The sequence below is a fragment of the Erythrolamprus reginae genome, chromosome 5 (assembly GCF_031021105.1).
Source record: "Erythrolamprus reginae isolate rEryReg1 chromosome 5, rEryReg1.hap1, whole genome shotgun sequence".
NCBI classification, from domain to species: Eukaryota; Metazoa; Chordata; class Lepidosauria; order Squamata; family Dipsadidae; genus Erythrolamprus; species Erythrolamprus reginae.
The window spans coordinates 50699550-50716658 of record NC_091954.1 but is presented as its reverse complement, the minus strand read 5'-3'; the positions used below and the strand labels follow the sequence as shown (position 1 = coordinate 50716658).

The window sequence follows — 17109 nt, the reverse complement described above, 5'->3', positions numbered from 1 at the left end:
GTCTGTAGCTTAAATTTACTTGCAAATCATTATTGAAAGCTAACACACATTTCCAAACTACAATAAGCAGACCACATTTTCATGATAAAACTACAGGAATACATAAAGACTCGTGACAATCCTAGGGTATCAATGAGGCAAATGAGGACATATATAATGACATCCCTTTTTAAATGCCATAATATATATACTGGCATCCGATGACACAAATATGTAATTAGGGTATTTCTGCAATGGTGTCACCATACAAATGCCACCACAGTTTATTACAGATTGCTGTGAAGAACAAAGGATTATGAGTCAATAAGATATATAGGAACTCATAGAATAAAGTGAACATTTCTACAGTTAATCATATCTGTTGTCTCCATGAGCAGAATTCTGAGTATCAATAAATGAGAACATCTGTAGCTCAGTGTGGGTGGTCCTTGGTGTTCTCTGAGCTTGGTTGTTTCCTTGCTGTCATTTTATTAAACAAACTAGGTAACATCATCAGTACTAGTCCTGATGATATTAGCTAGTTTGGGTAATAAAACATCAGCAAGAAAACAACCAAGTTCAGAGAGCACTAAGGATCCTGCATTTTAAATTTCCGTCCATGCAGAGAATCTTCAACTTGGCTAAACAGCTGTTTTGTACTTATTTTTATTTATGATTCTGAGAAAACAGGTCATTTTAGGAAACATAGAAATCATGCTTTCTTATGAGAAATATTCTTATTAAGTTTAAGAATATTTACCCAGTACAATGACATTGGGAATTAAGAAATATTTATAATAAAAATGATGATGATGATGTTTATTTATAATGCCCTTTTAGCAAAGGGCATAACAACAAGGCATATATAATTGATAAAGACAGAAAGTAACACTGATTAGGTAATATATACAATTAGCAAAAGCACAGCTAATAAAAACCATGAACTTATTAAACATTCCCAGCCTCTCCAGTGTCTTCTCCTCTTACTGATCCCCAGACAAGGATGTTTCAATCTGGTGAATCTAAGAGGAATGTTTTCTAATGCCTTACAAAGTGGAGAAAATTCTCCTCTACCCGAAAGTCTAGGGGAAGTCTGTTCCACAGATATGGGGCCAGATCTTGAAAGGCCTGCAGTTTTGATGTTGCTATGTGTGTCTGTAGAACAGACAACAAACCTTTCCCTGCTGTACATAGGTCCCTTGATGGTATATACCAAGATAAATGGGCTGCCAAGTAATTTCGTGTATTTGAGCGCAGGTCCTTAAATACCATCACTAACAGTTTAAATTGGGCCCTGGCTTGAATTGGCAACCAATTCTCCGGTCGGTCGCAGTCAGTGTTAGTGGGGGGTCAGAGGTCGACCTCTAGGCTTCTCCCTTGTGGAGTGCCTCAGAGGTCTGTCCTCTCCCCCCTGCTATTTAATATCTACATGAAACCGCTGGGTGAGATCATCCAAAGGCATGGGGTGAGGTATCATCAGTATGCGGATGATACCCAGTTGTACATACCCACGCCATGTCCAGTAAACGAAGCATGTGGATGTGATGTGCCAGTGCCTGGAGGCTGTTAGGGTCTGGATGGGTGACAACAGACTCAAACTCAACCCTGACAAGACGGAGTGGTTGTGGGTTTTGCCTCCCAAGGACAATTCCATCTGTCCATCACCCTGGGGGAGGGATAATTGACCCCCTCAGAGATGGTCCACAACTTGGGTGTCCTTCTCGATTCACAGCTCACATTAGAGAAACATCTTTCAGCTGTGGCGAGGAGGGCGTTTGCCCAGGTTTGCCTGGTGCACCAGTTGCGGCCCTATCTGGACTGGGTGTCACTGCTCACAGTGACTCATGCCCTCATCACCTCAAGGCTCGACTACTGTAATGCTCTCTACATGGGACTACCTTTGAAAATTGTTCGGAAACTTCAGATCGTGCAGAATGCAGCTACGAGAGCAATCATGGGCTTCCCTAAATATGCCCATGTTACACCAACACTCCACAGTCTGCATTGGTTGTCGATCAGTTTCCGGTCACAATTCAAAGTGTTGGTTATGACCTATAAAGCCCTTCATGGCATCAGACCAGAATATCTCTGGGACCGCCTTCTGCCGCACAAATCCCAGTGACCAGTTAGGTCCCACAGAGTGGGCCTTCTCCAGGTCCCGTCAACTAAACAATGTCATTTGGCGGGACCCAGGGGAAGAGCCTTCTCTGTGGCGGCCCCGACCCTCTGGAACCAGCTTCCCTCAGAGATCAGAATTGCCCCCACCCTCTTCGCCTTTCGTAAGCTCCTTAAGACCCACCTCTGTCGTCAGGCATGGGGGAATTGAGATATTCCTTCCCCCTAGGCCTATACAATTTATGCATGGTATGTTTATGTGTATGTTTGCTTTTAATAAGGATTTTTAGTTATTTTAGATTTGTTATATGCTGTTTTTTATTATTGTTGTTAGCCACACCGAGTCTACGGAGAGGGGTGGCATACAAATCTGATAAAGGAAGGAAGGAAGGAAGGGAGGGAGGGAGGGAGGGAGGGAGGGAGGGAGGGAAAAAATGGGCAAGGAGAGACAGATGCTTCAATTGTAACAGCATCTGATGAGTACACAAAGGAGTCCCCCAAAATCCTGTATAGTATTTTCAAACTCTTCAGGGAGAAAAAGATATTTCCAAATGTTTATTTTTAAAGCCCGGTCATTAATTGGTTTTAGTTTTTCAATACAGTGTTCCCTCGTTTTTCGCGGGAGATGCGTTCCGAGACTGTCCGCGAAAGTCGAATTTCCGCGAAGTAGAGATGCGGAAGTAAATACACTATTTTGGGCTATGAACAGTATCACAAACCTTCCCTTAACACTTTAAACCCCTAAATTGCAATTTTCCATTCCCTTAGCAACCATTTAGATTATTACTCACCATGTTTATTTATTAAAGTTTATCTTAAAAAATATTTATTAAAAGCAGACGAAAGTTTGGCGGTGACATATGACGTCATTGGGTGGGAAAAACCGTGGTATAGGGGGAAAAACCGTGAAGTATTTTTTAATTAATATTTTTGAAAAACCGTGGTATAGACTTTTCGCGAAGTTCGAACCCGCGAAAATCGAGGGAACACTGTATAACAATTCAGATTCACTCTTTGCGCATTCATAATAAAACAAGACACGCTGGATTATCACCAATTAACTTTTGGGTGCTTTGGTTCAGAATACTACCTTTTTGAAATTAGTCAATACTCAATCTAAAGTTAAGTGCTTAAGGTGTCCCTGAGGGAAAGGATTTTAAATGACATTTTAACAAAATGAAAGAATTCAAAAAAGTGTTTGTATTATTTAAGAACCGATGGATGGTTAGTCTGAACATCAACAGTAAAGAAAAAAGGAAGCTAAATGCCAAACAGAGACCAAATTAACTAGCTCAGCAGGTTTTCTTAGAGACAACATGGGTGAGAAAAGGTCATCAGTGATCAACTATATGTACAAACTAATTATTCAGTTCAACTCAGCTGCCTTTCAATCTGGAACCTCAGTAAAAGCTCCCATCATTAAGGTTTAACTTCATTAGTATTCCCTTAATGGCAAGAATGTGGCTCAAATTTAAGAAGCTCTTCCTGAGTCACGAGGCACATAAACATACTAGACAATAGTGCAATAGTGATTTTATATGTGTGTATGTGTGTGTGTGTGTGTATCATTTCCTCTAAGAAAAAAATAAGATACTAAAAGATGATTTTCCTAATCATAAAGCTGCCAAAAATCAAAATTTAGCCTCTGTGATCTGATCAACAGTGATCACATCTAATACTAAAATCCATAAATTTTAAAAGGTTGTTTCAGAAAGAACAATGCTTTACGCAAAAGAGAAACAACGAAATGGAATCTCTTGGCCTCTATTCTATCCCCAGATAGCAATATTAGGCCTAAGTTCAATGACTATGCTAGCCAATTTTCTATTCAAAATATGTCTCTGTGTGTCAAAAGTGTAAAAATATAAGAAAAAATATACATGATGGTATACTATAACAACTACAATAGTAAGAAGAGGGGATAGGGAAGAACACTGACTGGATTTTATTGAGAATAACTTGCTATCATATTTGTTTTCTAATTTATTAAATGTATACACCCATGTATCACACACTTTTAAAAATATATGTGGCGAACTCTTCACTTTTTATCTTCCAGAACGTGAGTGCTTGATTTGAGACTTCCAAGTTCCTGTAATAATTTTAGAAAATACTTGAATTCAAAACTGAAGAAAAGTTATAGAAATTATTATACTAATATAATAAAGGTTTTTCCTATCCAGTCATGTTCAACTCTTGTGGTAGTGCTAATCTCTCATTTCTTAGTCAAAAGAGTCAACTTGTCTGAAGACATGTCCATAATCATGTAGCCAGCATGACTATATACCAGTGAACAGAATGCTGTTACTGGCCCAACAAAGTGATACCTATTTATTTACTCACATTTGCATACTTTCAAACTGCTAGGTAAGCAGGAGCTGGGCAAGTAACAGGAGTTCGTAGGGCTTGGGTCTCGAACACAGCTTCTGAGCTTTCCAGCTCTTTAACTACTGAGCCAATGCGCCCTAAAGTTGTCCAATAGTTCTATGTCCAATAGTATAATATCTATATAAGGCCCCACAGAGTTGGCCTTCTCCGGGTCCCTTCGACTAAACAATGTCTTCGGAGAGGGGCAGCATACAAATCTAATAAATTATTATTATTGTTGTTGTTGTTGTTGTTGTTATTTATCTTCTGTTGAACTAAATAAATAGAACACATTGTATTTTGCAGTTGGCAATATTAGGGTCTTGCCATCTGTACTTTGAGCTGAGAAAATCTAATACAATGATTTACTTGCTACATTCTTCATTATCAGATCACTACAGTTCAGCTACAGATAGCTTGTTAAACATCATAATGTAACATAGTATCAAATGAATTGATGACATAAAATTATTTCTAATTATTTTCCAATCCACAAAATACGAACGTAATACTCATTTAATTACATCTGGGAAAATTCTGACAAGAGACTTGCATCATATACTTTGCTTTATAATATTCACAAAGTTAGTTTGGCAAGCTGACTATTGGGGGATAATAGATTAAACTAATTAAGCATATAATTTAAAAGAAAAATATGATTGTTGGTATACTATAAAATCAACAGGAAATAAAATAAAAGCTACAACTGGGAATTTGTCAACGACATGTAACCAGTCTCGGTAATTATTTATGCTACCCACAAAATGCTCTTGAACAATGAGCAATCTGTAATCACAGCACTAAGGGTATGTGGGCTACACCTAGCAACACACTCAGCTCTACACAATGCAGTGGCATGCTCCCAACAAACATGGACTACAGTGCAAACATGATTGATCAGGTGTATGCTAGCAGTGCCCAAGGGCTGCTCTTGAAACAAGAGCATCAATGTCTAATCTAGGCAAATGAAGAAAGAAAGAAAGAAGACAAGCAAGCAAAGAACAGATAAGGTAGTTCAAATTCTCCCATAGTATCTTTAGCCATGATAGGTTTGAGATATAGCAACATCTGCAATTTTAGTGAATTAATTAGACTCTATAAATTATTCCTGAATGAAAATATATATGTAGTCGGATAGTCTAATTTTCAAGTTTTCTCAAAACTCTAGGGATATTTTCAGTGAAGGGCTATTAAATTTTTTACTACCATACTGTGGATGTAGTTTATGCAGGACACCCTGTATTTTCTTTCAACATCTTTCAGTGCAAATTGGGTGCTATGGGGTGGAGCTCTATTTTTGCTACCCCACTGCATTCCACCCTGTCAGGGCAGCAGCCCACCCCCTGGATGTGTTTAAACTCAAGCTGAAAAGGATGCTTGCAATTATTTTAACCTTGGGTATATTTGCACTTTATAAACTGACATTAAGTTAACCTCAGCTCCACTGCAGAGCACTCAAATAAGTTGCCTGAGTTCCATGCTGATCAGACGAAATCAATCCAAAGTAAAAAAAAAAAAGAGAGAGTCAATTTCAAAAAAAAAGGAAATAAAAAGGGTAAAAAGGAAAATGGAAACGTTTTTTTAAAAAGGAAAAAAAATCCCACTGAATTTTAACTCACAAGTCTCTGATCCACAGGATGAAGCCAGATTCAGGAAGGGAGCCAGGGAGCCACAATACTCCTCTCTGAGGATCGAGTCGAAACTGGGTGCCAGGTGGGCAGATCCAGCAAAAAAAGAGAAAGACTCGGTCCTCACTATGAATGGACGAGGATTACCCATACTGAATGATGGCTCCACCCATGATGGAGAATACCAAATGTCTAAACATTCAATTTCACTTATTATATTTTGAATTTACAATTTAAGTTCAATTCCAAGATAGGTTAGCTCAGGGGTGTCAAACTCATTGTCACAGTGGCGTCACATGATGTATCGGGACTTTTTCCCCCTTTGCTAAACTGGATGTGGCTGTGGCCAGTAGGTGATGGATCCGGCCCATGAGCCGGGAGTTTGACAGCTTTGGATTAGCTTATTTAACTTGTTAAGCACTCGCTAACTAAATTATGTGTTGCATTAACAGATATTTATTAACACGACCTTTTAACAATATGGGTTTAGCTTGTGTTTGTTTTAATCACAGAGCTTTTGATCTTGTTTATTGCTCATCTTGTTTTTGGCTCTTTTGTAGTTATACAATGTTTAAAACCACTGATTAGAATAAATCTGTCAGATCTTGGGCGGTTGAAAGAATTAAAATAATAAGTAAAAAATAAGAAAGATGTAATGATGCTAAGCGGGTAAAACTGTTTATTAGATTAAAGCGCATGCAAGTCCAATATAATCTTAGAAGAATTACAATACTGTGACTGTTAAAATTAAATCTTGTGTAAAATTCTATTTCTCTGGCATGAACCCATACATGCTTTCTGTGGACTAAGCACCAGATTCCACCATTAAGTCTTTTAATAAATTAGCTGCTTTATAATAATACTGAGTCTGAAACTCCAATCTTCCAGAATTACATAGTTTAAGAAACGCTGAAAGGTCTTTCAGATTCTCTAGCATATAAATATATTTTTCATCAGATTATTACATTTAAAACCCAAAATGGCAATAATAAAAGTATTTGTTTATGTAAATATGTATATTTATATAGGAGCATATATGCATATATCATATACTGCACATGATATATGCATATAGTATTATATACTATAATACAGTACACTGTAACTTGTATGCAGTGTACTGTATTAATTAATAAAACATATTGTGATTGGGCTAAGGGGCTTGACTGTGTGTGTGTGTGTGTGTGTGTGTGTGTGTGTGTGTGTGTAATAAAATATACTCTCTTCTACAAAATGTCATTATCATTGTCCCTCCCTAATAACTCTATTCTGTCTGCCACATAAACATTCTTATTATCTCATTACACATTTTTTTCTCCTCCAGTAATTCTTCATTGTCCCAATCTGAAATGGTTTTCTATATGCAAATATAAGTTCTGCCCCAGGAAAAGAAACAGATGTTTTCTCAGTAACTCCATATGCTTGTAAGATCTCAATTTGGCACAGTGAATATCTACTCCAGGGGCAATGTACTTTGAAAGCACACTCTCTGAACAGAAGATAAATCTTCCCTGAAATGACATTAATAGTATAATCCCACTGTGATGCCAACAAATGATCCTCTACCCCTTTTACTAAAATACTTTGTCGTATTCTACAATATCATGAATTCTGCTTTAATGGTGGTGAGGATGCATAGAAATAGTTTATGAATAAATCATGCTATACAATCAAAATATGAGAACTATATACCTCCCTCCGAAAAAACCTACAGAGACATATATTTAGATAGTTGTTGATATGAAACTAGAGGTCGAGCTGGACCTTACAGTGGCAAAAAAAAGCCAGAACACATCATTGACCTATGCACAAGTACATGCAGTGGCTTCTCCAACCATACTTAGACTATTCTTCTCTTATTCTCTTCCCAAAGATTGGTTTCTAAACTATCTAGATAGGTCATCTCTAGGTGAGATGGAGACCATAAAAGTTTAATAAATGAAACAAACAAACAAACAAGGTCTTTGACCAATATGTGTATGTACAATATACATACATACATAGAGTTGATTAGAAGATGAGTGGCTATATAATTGTTTTAAATAAATAAAAAGTGTATGTAATAAATGTGTATACGCAAACACATACACACATGCTCAAAAGGTATGTTAAAGATGGCAGCCAAAATAATTTATATGAGTTGGAGAGGAAGAAAGGAAGGGCGGCAAGCGTTTTAAAGGAATCAACTAAATACATCAGATCTGAAGTTTTTTGGATGAGAAGTAAAATCTCTTCAAAATAAAACAAAGTCCAGTTGCTTTTTGAAAAAGCACCTTTGAGACAACCATGACCTGGATGACTGAAATCTCCATAAACATATAATGAAATATAGTGCTGTGTATCAATATTTTGTTATCTTGCTCTTGTAGCCTGAAGAAAAATTTGGCAACATGATGGGTAAGGTAACTTGGTCATGGTAGATCTTCTAGACCAGTGATGGCGAACCTACCTATGACACGCGAAGCCATATCTGCTAGCATGAGAGCTGTTGCCCTATCTCAGCTCCAACATGCGTATGGGTGCCGGCCAGCTGGTTTTTGGCTCACACAGAGGCTCTGGGAAGGTGTTTTTGGAAGGCATTTTCACCTCTCACGGCTCCAGGGAAGCCTTTGGAGCCTGAGGATGGTGAAATATGAGCCTACTGGGCCCATCAGTAGTTTTCAGTGTAGGTACTTGCGCATGCATGATAGCAGCTGCCCATGCTCTTTCAGCACCCAAGGGGAAAAAGGTTCACCATCACTGTTCTAAAGTGTTCTTCAGACAGGATATTATTATTTCCAATCAATCATAAAACATCTCAAATAGATATTTGGCTTAGATTTTTGTCCCTTTCCAAAGGACATCAAAATAATTCTACACAGTTTTTGCTAGATTAATTTCCATTTGAGTTCCACTATTTTTTCCCACTGTCTCACTCTAGCTGAGGGAATATAAGCATATAAGGAAAAATATACAGAGCTTTATTAAATGCTAGGTACAGTAAATGTGAAGAAATAAATGACGATTCTGAAGTCTGACAGATTGTAGGAAACAGGAAGAGCTGTGGCTGAGTAGAAAAGCACAGTCTTTGGGCACAAATGATACCAAGTCTAAACCTTCATTGGAAAAACAGGTCTACTTTAAGATGTGGAGATCTGCTATAATCTCCAAGCAAGCAATTATGAGATTCACCTGATATACCTTCTTACATTTGTAAACCACAAGCAGGCAAATGACATAAAACATAGCAAACCTACATGCTTAAAAAGTCCACAAAACCCCCACTGTTTTATTGGGGTCCTGCATAATTTCTATACTACATTAATATTCTTTTTCTAGAAAAGCATATTCCGCCCCAAAAAACCCCGCATTTAAATAACTGTGAGAATTAATTCTAAATGTCGGGAAAGTCTAATTTTATATATGAGAAGGAAAAACTCCAATCATACTTGCATTCTAATGAACTGAGCAGGAAAAAAAGGCAGGGGGGACGCCAAGAAATGTTATGATAAGCAGAGGCCTCATCTCCTGCGTAAAACATCTGGGAAAGGGTACATTTCATAAACATTACCCTGACAAGATTATTTGACAGGTCAGTTAATATAAATGTGTTAGCTTACTGTACTACAAGATAACAACAACTATATTAAAAATGCACCGATCCCCTGAGAGTCTCAGAAGATTTGGAGGTGTGGAGGGGGGGCGCGTTGATTATGCATAGAATAATAAAAACATATGTGCATTCAATAAGTACACCATAATCAAAAACATCATCTTCACATTCCATAAATACTACAGTTTGGGGAACACAGGAAAACAGAACAATTGTCAAACTGTGAGTTCGGAATAATTATGGCCATAAAAATCTTTCTTCATACAAAATATTACAACAATATCAAGTATTGTCAGTCATCCATATTTTTTTTGGCAAGCACAAGCATGGAGATTTTGTTTAGATTTCAGCAAAATGCTGTGGCATGTGCACCACAGCCTTTTTCTGTGGCTTTGAAGGAATAAGAAAAACTTGCTAGAAAGCCAGCAGAAAGATCATTTTTCCATGGGCCAAATGTAGCCCCCATCAATCTGATTTTGTTTTCAACTGAAGACTGTGCAACATAGCAGCTATGTTACATCCAAGGGAAACAAGTAACAGTAGTCCACAGATTTTTAAAATGAAAACCTCAATAGTTATAAACCATTCTACGTGAGAATCTTGGTATGCCTTTTTTTGAGGATATATATTTTCCTCACCACAAAGTTCCTCAAACTGCATTTTCTGGGCCCTAGACCAACAGAATAAGAAGGATCAACAAAGAAATCCTTAACTAGTGTGAATAGATATTTTGTGAAAAAACTTGTCTTTAATAATTTCAATAGAAATAAAATAGCATTTATAACTATTTTGAGTTATGGGTTTATTTTCATTAAACTAAACACATTAATTTGGATAAAAGATAAACCAAAATCTGGACACATGAGTTTCCTCTCTTTCAAATACTTTTTTTTTAATATGCAAAGTTTAATATTATTTTTAGAAAATAATATACAAAGCTAAGCATATTGTAAAATACCAACATATATTATTATTACAGTTGAGAAATCATTCTTGCTTTTTGAAAGATATGACAAATGTTTTGATTTAAAATGAATGCCTTTAGCAAATAATTTATAAGTGTGATAGATCACATCATTTAAAGTAAAATGACTAATTTAAGCCAGACAAAGCGAACAATGGTGTAAGTAGATCAGTAGTAATTAGACCTTCAAATCTCCTTGATAGCAAGAGCAACAGCCTTATATACCACTTTACAGTGTTTTAAGCAGTTTACAGAGTCAGCATATTGCCCCCAACAATCTAAGTCCTCATTTTACCCACTCTAAGCACTGCACCACCATGGCGCTAACTAAAAAGTCAAGGTTTCTTAAAGTACTACAGGTTTCTTAAAGTACTACAGGTTTGTAGTAGTAAAATATTACTATCTACAGATTTGAAAATGCCACCATGAAGAATTATCACAAATAGTAGTCCAAGAGTTATATCTACAGTTAACATTTGTTTGAATCATTCTTCTGTATAATGTCTTCTGTCCTGGATCCCTAAACATACTACTGAAACTCAAATAGATAGGTGATATGGTAGATGATGGATGGATGGATGGATGGATGGATGGAAGGAAGGAAGGAAGGAAGGAAGGAAGGAAGGAAGGAAGGAAGGATGGATAGATAGATAGATAGATAGATAGATAGATAGATAGATAGATAGATAGATAGATAGATAGATAGATAGATAGACAGAGTGAGTGAGTGAGTAAGTGAGTGAGTGAGTGAGTGAATGAGTGAGTGAGTGATCGTTGTTTTACTCAATACTAACTAACAATTATGATGGTGCATCTTAACAAAAATAGTTTACTTAGCAGGATTCAATCTGTGTCAATAACCAGGACCAAAGGTTTTGTCTTCCAAGCTTTCGAATATGCTAGGGTAGAGAGAAATTTCCTGAAAGTGGGCTCCAGCATAAGTCCAAAAGCTTGGACTAAACCTCTAGTCCTGCTGACCAGCCCAGATTGGATCCTAAAATATTATTCTATAATACATATTCATTCCTAGTTTACTTATGAAATTTGATGAGCTTGCTATAAATAGTTATCTTGGGGGGGGGGAAATCACTTGAGAGCTAGATACATATAGTTGCTTCTGTGTGATCTGAATGTCCCATCACTATGATCATGTTCAGAACAAAACAGAAAAATGGACTCACCTCCAGGTTCTAAAGTAGTTTCTTCACCAACTAGACTGTCTGATGGCCTAGCCAAGGAAAATCCAGCCATGGTGATCATCACCAGGCAGATACGGCAATACAAATCCCAACTGAACATCTTCTCAGTGCCAGTCTGTGGTTGTCTTCCATAACTCCATGTGGACTTTAATCCCATCTGAGCTCTTCTAAACAAACATGGGCTGAAAGCAGCACTTAAGCCTTGGTAAATATCTTCTTATTCCCAGCTTCTACCAATTCTCCTAAACAGAAAAGGAGAAAATGTGAGTTAAAATGATCACCACAATGACAACATTGCATTCCAATGGAACACCCCCATATATATCCTTAATCATCATCACTTTAAACAACTACTGTCCGGTTCCAATTTTATTTAAACTCCAATATAAAGTCATGAAATGAGATGGCAATTTAAATAATGAGAGCAAAACAGAAATAAATGCAAACAGTTCAAGAAGTATCAATTTAATATTGACTAAGATAGTCTTCTCCTCTCAAAGGTCTTCAGTCCATCAAAAATTTCAGCAGATTACACATAATAAAACTTCTGATTAATTTTCAAATGGTCTTAAGAAAGATAGATACAATTGTTAAATACCATATTATATTGATAAAGACAAGCACTATCCTGGGATACTTGAACTTAAATTCTGCTTCCCAAGGTGAATCACTGAGCCAAGGTTAAGCCACTATAGTAACGTATAGTACAGTACAGAACTTTAGATTGTATTGAAATATTTAATTCCCCAAATACTGGAGAGGGGCGGAATAAAACCTCCCCCGCAGATAGATAGCAAATATACCATTGTATCAATGGAATGGGTAGCGTAAAAGTGTAATAAATAAATAAATAGTTTTAACCTGGCCTTTTCTACTGATATGCTAGCTTTCTATCTGTGATGAAATTATGGATGTTGCTTTAAACAGTTAACCATCTTCACCCTAAAATACAGCTTAGAATATATGTTCCATAGGTACAAAGTAATCCTATATCCGATATGCAAATATTTTTGGAATCAAGGATTTTTATTACTCAATTACTCAATTAATGAGACACAAAATATATTGCAGCCACAATGACTTAGTTTATTCCTTTTTTATCAGTTTATTCATGTTTTCAGATCTTTTAATGGAAAATTTGAACGGTCCTGTCTGAAAATTCTGGAAATATGTCACACCTGGTAATAAGCTAAAGAAAGAAACATCACCCATAATGTTTAGAAAGGCACAAAAAAACATTCAATAATTATTGTTTGGGGATTATTGTTGTGATTATTTTTTAGCAATTTCTGTTATGTTTAAATAATGAGCAAATGATATACTGATAATGTGGGATGCTTGTTTTATGTTGATATTTTACTTTACCAAGTCCAGACTCTTTCGATTAGAAATACAAGACTGAAAATAAATAAACAGAAACAAGCAATATAAAGTACTAGCAGTGATTGCTGGACTAGAAGATGGTCTCCAGATAAGGAAAATAAATGGAATGTGTGGTTTCACTAGAGTTCACTAAGGTTCTGTGTGCTTTTAGATAACCAATCAGATGGCCAGATGGCAACACTTAGCTGACCTTAGCTGATCTAAAAAGACAAACCACACTTAGACCTGTTTAGTATCTCACTAAACACAAGCCTATAGGATAATTGAATGAATGAAGAAAAAAATGGCAAGCGAATTATGTATTTTACTAAGGATACTCTATACATATACAGTAGTCCCTCACCTATCGCTGGTGTTACGTTCCAGACCTGGCCGCGATAGGTGAAATCCACGATGGGGAATTTATCGACTGATAGTACTTATTTAAGTATTTATATTGTAATTGTTTGGTAAGTTTTCATTCTTTTAAGTGTTTATAAACCCTTCCCACACAGTATTTATTTTAGATACAGTATTTAAATACAGTATTTACAATTTTAGATATTTTTTTTTTTAAACCTGCCGATTGAGTTCGGCGGGCTGTTTAAATCTGCTGATCGACTTCCTCAGAAACCCGCGATGAAGTGAAGCCGCAGTAGGTGAAGCGCGGTATAGCGAGGGACTACTGTAGTACTGTACATCCATTAAAAACTACTTTATGTTGTAGTTATACACTAAGCTAGAAATGAGAAGATTATGAGTTGATTGATTGATTTGATTTGATTTATATGCCGCCCGTCTCCGAGTTCTAATCTCACGTTAGACATGAAGTCAATGAAGTGACTTTCAGCCATTCACTATTTCTTAGCCTTAGAAATGAGGCAATGGCCAAACCACTTTGGAAAACTTGCCAAGAAAACTGCACAGATTTGTTGCACGCACACACAGACACACACAAAAGGAAACAAAATCCATTTAATCATCAAAAGTCAAGCTGAAGGAGATTTGATTTCTCTAGGGTTTTCCTTTTCGATTTTTGATTGTTGGTTAAAGTACAGTATTAAAAAAACAATTTTGTATTTAGCAAATAATATAACTGTCGAAGTGCACAGCCTTATCGTGTGTCGTTTTGCAAAATTACTGCACTCTATTTTTACAGTGTGCAGCCCTTCTGTGAATTTGCGTGGCTGGGGGCCAAGAATCAATTAGAGCAGACTCTCTTTATCAAGGTGCATGCCTTCATACACTGCAAGATAAAAGATAGAGCAACTCCATGTTCAGTTCAGGGACGGTGGCCTTACTTGGTTGGAAGTATATTATAAAGTGTCCTCTCAGGCAATTACGTCTGCAAACTTATCTGAGGATTCTCCTCTGGAGCAAGTTATTACTTGACAGACTGTTTCTTGTGTTCATGATTTGTGGATAGGAATGTCCATTTGTATATACAAGCAGTACTCCTGAAATCAGGAACTTGGGATTAGCTACAATGACGTTTATATCTATTCTTGTTCAGCAAGGTAGATGTTGCTCAGACCATACATGGAATGAAATCCTTGCCTAGTAAGTTTATATTTCCATTTAAGTATGGCAAATCAAGTTGACTGGACAAGTGTAGAGGGATTCTTCTACCTCCATACCAAGACCAGATGATATAAACAGCTGTAAAATCAATCGCTTGATTGTGATTCATCCTTGAACTCAGTGTTTGATCTTAATATACTTCTTGCCATCTCAGTCCCAGCCTGCATAATGGAAATCAAAATACAGGTAGTCCTTGACTTATGACCACAACGGAGCCCATTTATATTGCTAAGTGAGACATTTGTTAAGTGAGTTTTTGTCCTATTTTACAACCATTCTTACCACAATTAAGTGAATCACTGAAGATCTTAAAGTATTGTTAATTGTTAAGTGACTCTGGCTTCCCCATTGACTTTGCTTATCATAAAAGGAGTTCACATGACCTCGGGACACTGCAACAATCATAAATATGAGCCAGTTGTAAAGCATCTGAATTTTGATTGCATGACCATGGAGGTGCTGTAACAGTTGTAGGTATGAAAAATGGTCATAAGTCACTTTTTCGGTGTGGTTGTAACTTTGAATGGTCATTAAACGAATTGTTGTAAGTGGAGGACTGCCTGTATTGGCCTAACCTACAAGACAATCTTAACTATTATTTGAGCTGATGTATATAAAGGACTTAGGGAACAAGATTAACATTGGACTAAAGCAATAAGGTGGTACCTCTATCTACAAACACCTCTACTTACGAACTTTTCTAGATAAGATAAGAACCAGGTGTTCAAGATTTTTTGGCCTCTTCTCAAGAACAATTTTCCACTTACAAACCCAAGCCTCTGAAACTGTAACGGAAAAGGCAGGGAGAAGCTCCGTGGGGTCTCTCTAGGAATCTCCTGGGAGGAAACAAGGCCGGAAAAGACAGGGACAAGCTTCTGTGAGGCCTCTCTAGGAATCTCCTGGGAAGAAACAGGGCCAGAAAAGGCAGGGAGAAGTCTCCGTGGGACCCTCTAGGAAACAGGGCCTCCAAGCTCCCTGTGGTTTCCCCAATTGCACAAATTATTTGCTTTTACATTTATTCCTATGGGAAAAATTGCTTCTTCTTACAAACTTTTCTACTTAAGAACCTAGTCACAGAACGAATTACATTTGTAAGTAGATATACCACTGTACTTCAAATCTTTGCTTGGCCATAGACTTTCAAGATAATCTTCCTCACAGTTGTATTGCAATTAACATCTTATCATCCACAGTATTTCATTCACACATACACACACAGAGAGAGAGAGAGAGAGAGAGAGAGAGAGAGAGAGAGAGAGAGAGAGAGAGAGAGAGCTGCCAGGAAGATTAAAATAAGGGTCTCGCTTATTTTCCTCCAGGTTTGCAAGCATTCATTCAATGTTTTTTCATCTTGCCTCTTTTTTCTCTTTCAATATTTTTTACACTACAAATGAGACACACTTGTGAAATAATTCTGGGCACACAAGGAAAGCACTCAAGTATCATGTGGCTTTCATCAATTATATACAAAGGAGCAGAAGAAAGAACAAAGAAATAGAAACAAAATTTTGTTGAATTTTGTCACACATTGGTCAAAACTATATTATCAGATTGTTGGGTGGGTTGTTTTTTTTCAAATCTTCCTCAACTTAATGTCTACAGATGTATTGAAGGATGTTGCCAATAAAAGCCATTCACTTTGTTTGGCTACAGATGATAAGAGTTGCAATTGCAAAGTTGGGGGAAAGGTATGTTATATTCGCAACAAAATAAAAACATTCAGTCTTGAATACTGCAAGTGGATCTTCATAATTCAGAAGCAGTGTACACATTCCATTCTTCTTTTTATCTTTCCCAATAATATGCTTGGGTAAACAGAGATAGGACCGGATTCTTTTTCATGAATGTTCTTATTTATTCATTCATTTATTTTATTTTATATTAAGCCTTTATTATTGTTATAAATAACTCAGAATGTTGAACATACCTAAGACTCTTTCCTCCTCCTAGGCCAGTGATGGCAAAGCTTTTTTGGTTCGGGGGCCAAAAGGATGTGTGCACATGTACTAAAACGCATGCATGTGCCCACACACATTTCCTCCTATGCATGCGCATCCCCGTGCTTCTCCCTGCGCATGTGTACAATCCCTCTGCTCCTGTGCATGCGCACAGCTTCACTGAAGCCTTGGATGGTGAAAAAACAGCCAAATGGGCAAACAGGAAGTTTGGAAAAATGGACTTCTGGTTTGCCCGTTGTACTGTTTTTTGTACTCCAGAGGCTTCGGGGAAACTTCCTGAAGACGCGGAGTGAGCAAAACAGCACAACAGGCAAACCGGAAGTCCATTTTTCCAAACTTCTGGTTTGCCTGTTGGGCAGATTCT

The 17109-nt window shown here is 37.0% G+C and overlaps 1 protein-coding gene across 14 annotated transcripts in view; it reads right to left on the bottom strand.

Annotated features, from left to right (window-relative positions):
* FGFR2 (fibroblast growth factor receptor 2) overlaps positions 1-17109 on the bottom strand; it is a 184410-nt gene that overhangs the window by 113110 nt on the left and 54191 nt on the right. For all 14 annotated transcript variants that reach the window (XM_070752590.1, XM_070752580.1, XM_070752584.1 and 11 more), the window contains exon 2: positions 11827-12086. In XM_070752590.1, coding sequence (XP_070608691.1) covers positions 11827-12001 — 175 coding nt within the window. In that variant the 5' untranslated portion in view covers positions 12002-12086. The remainder of the gene's footprint in view (positions 1-11826; positions 12087-17109) is intronic.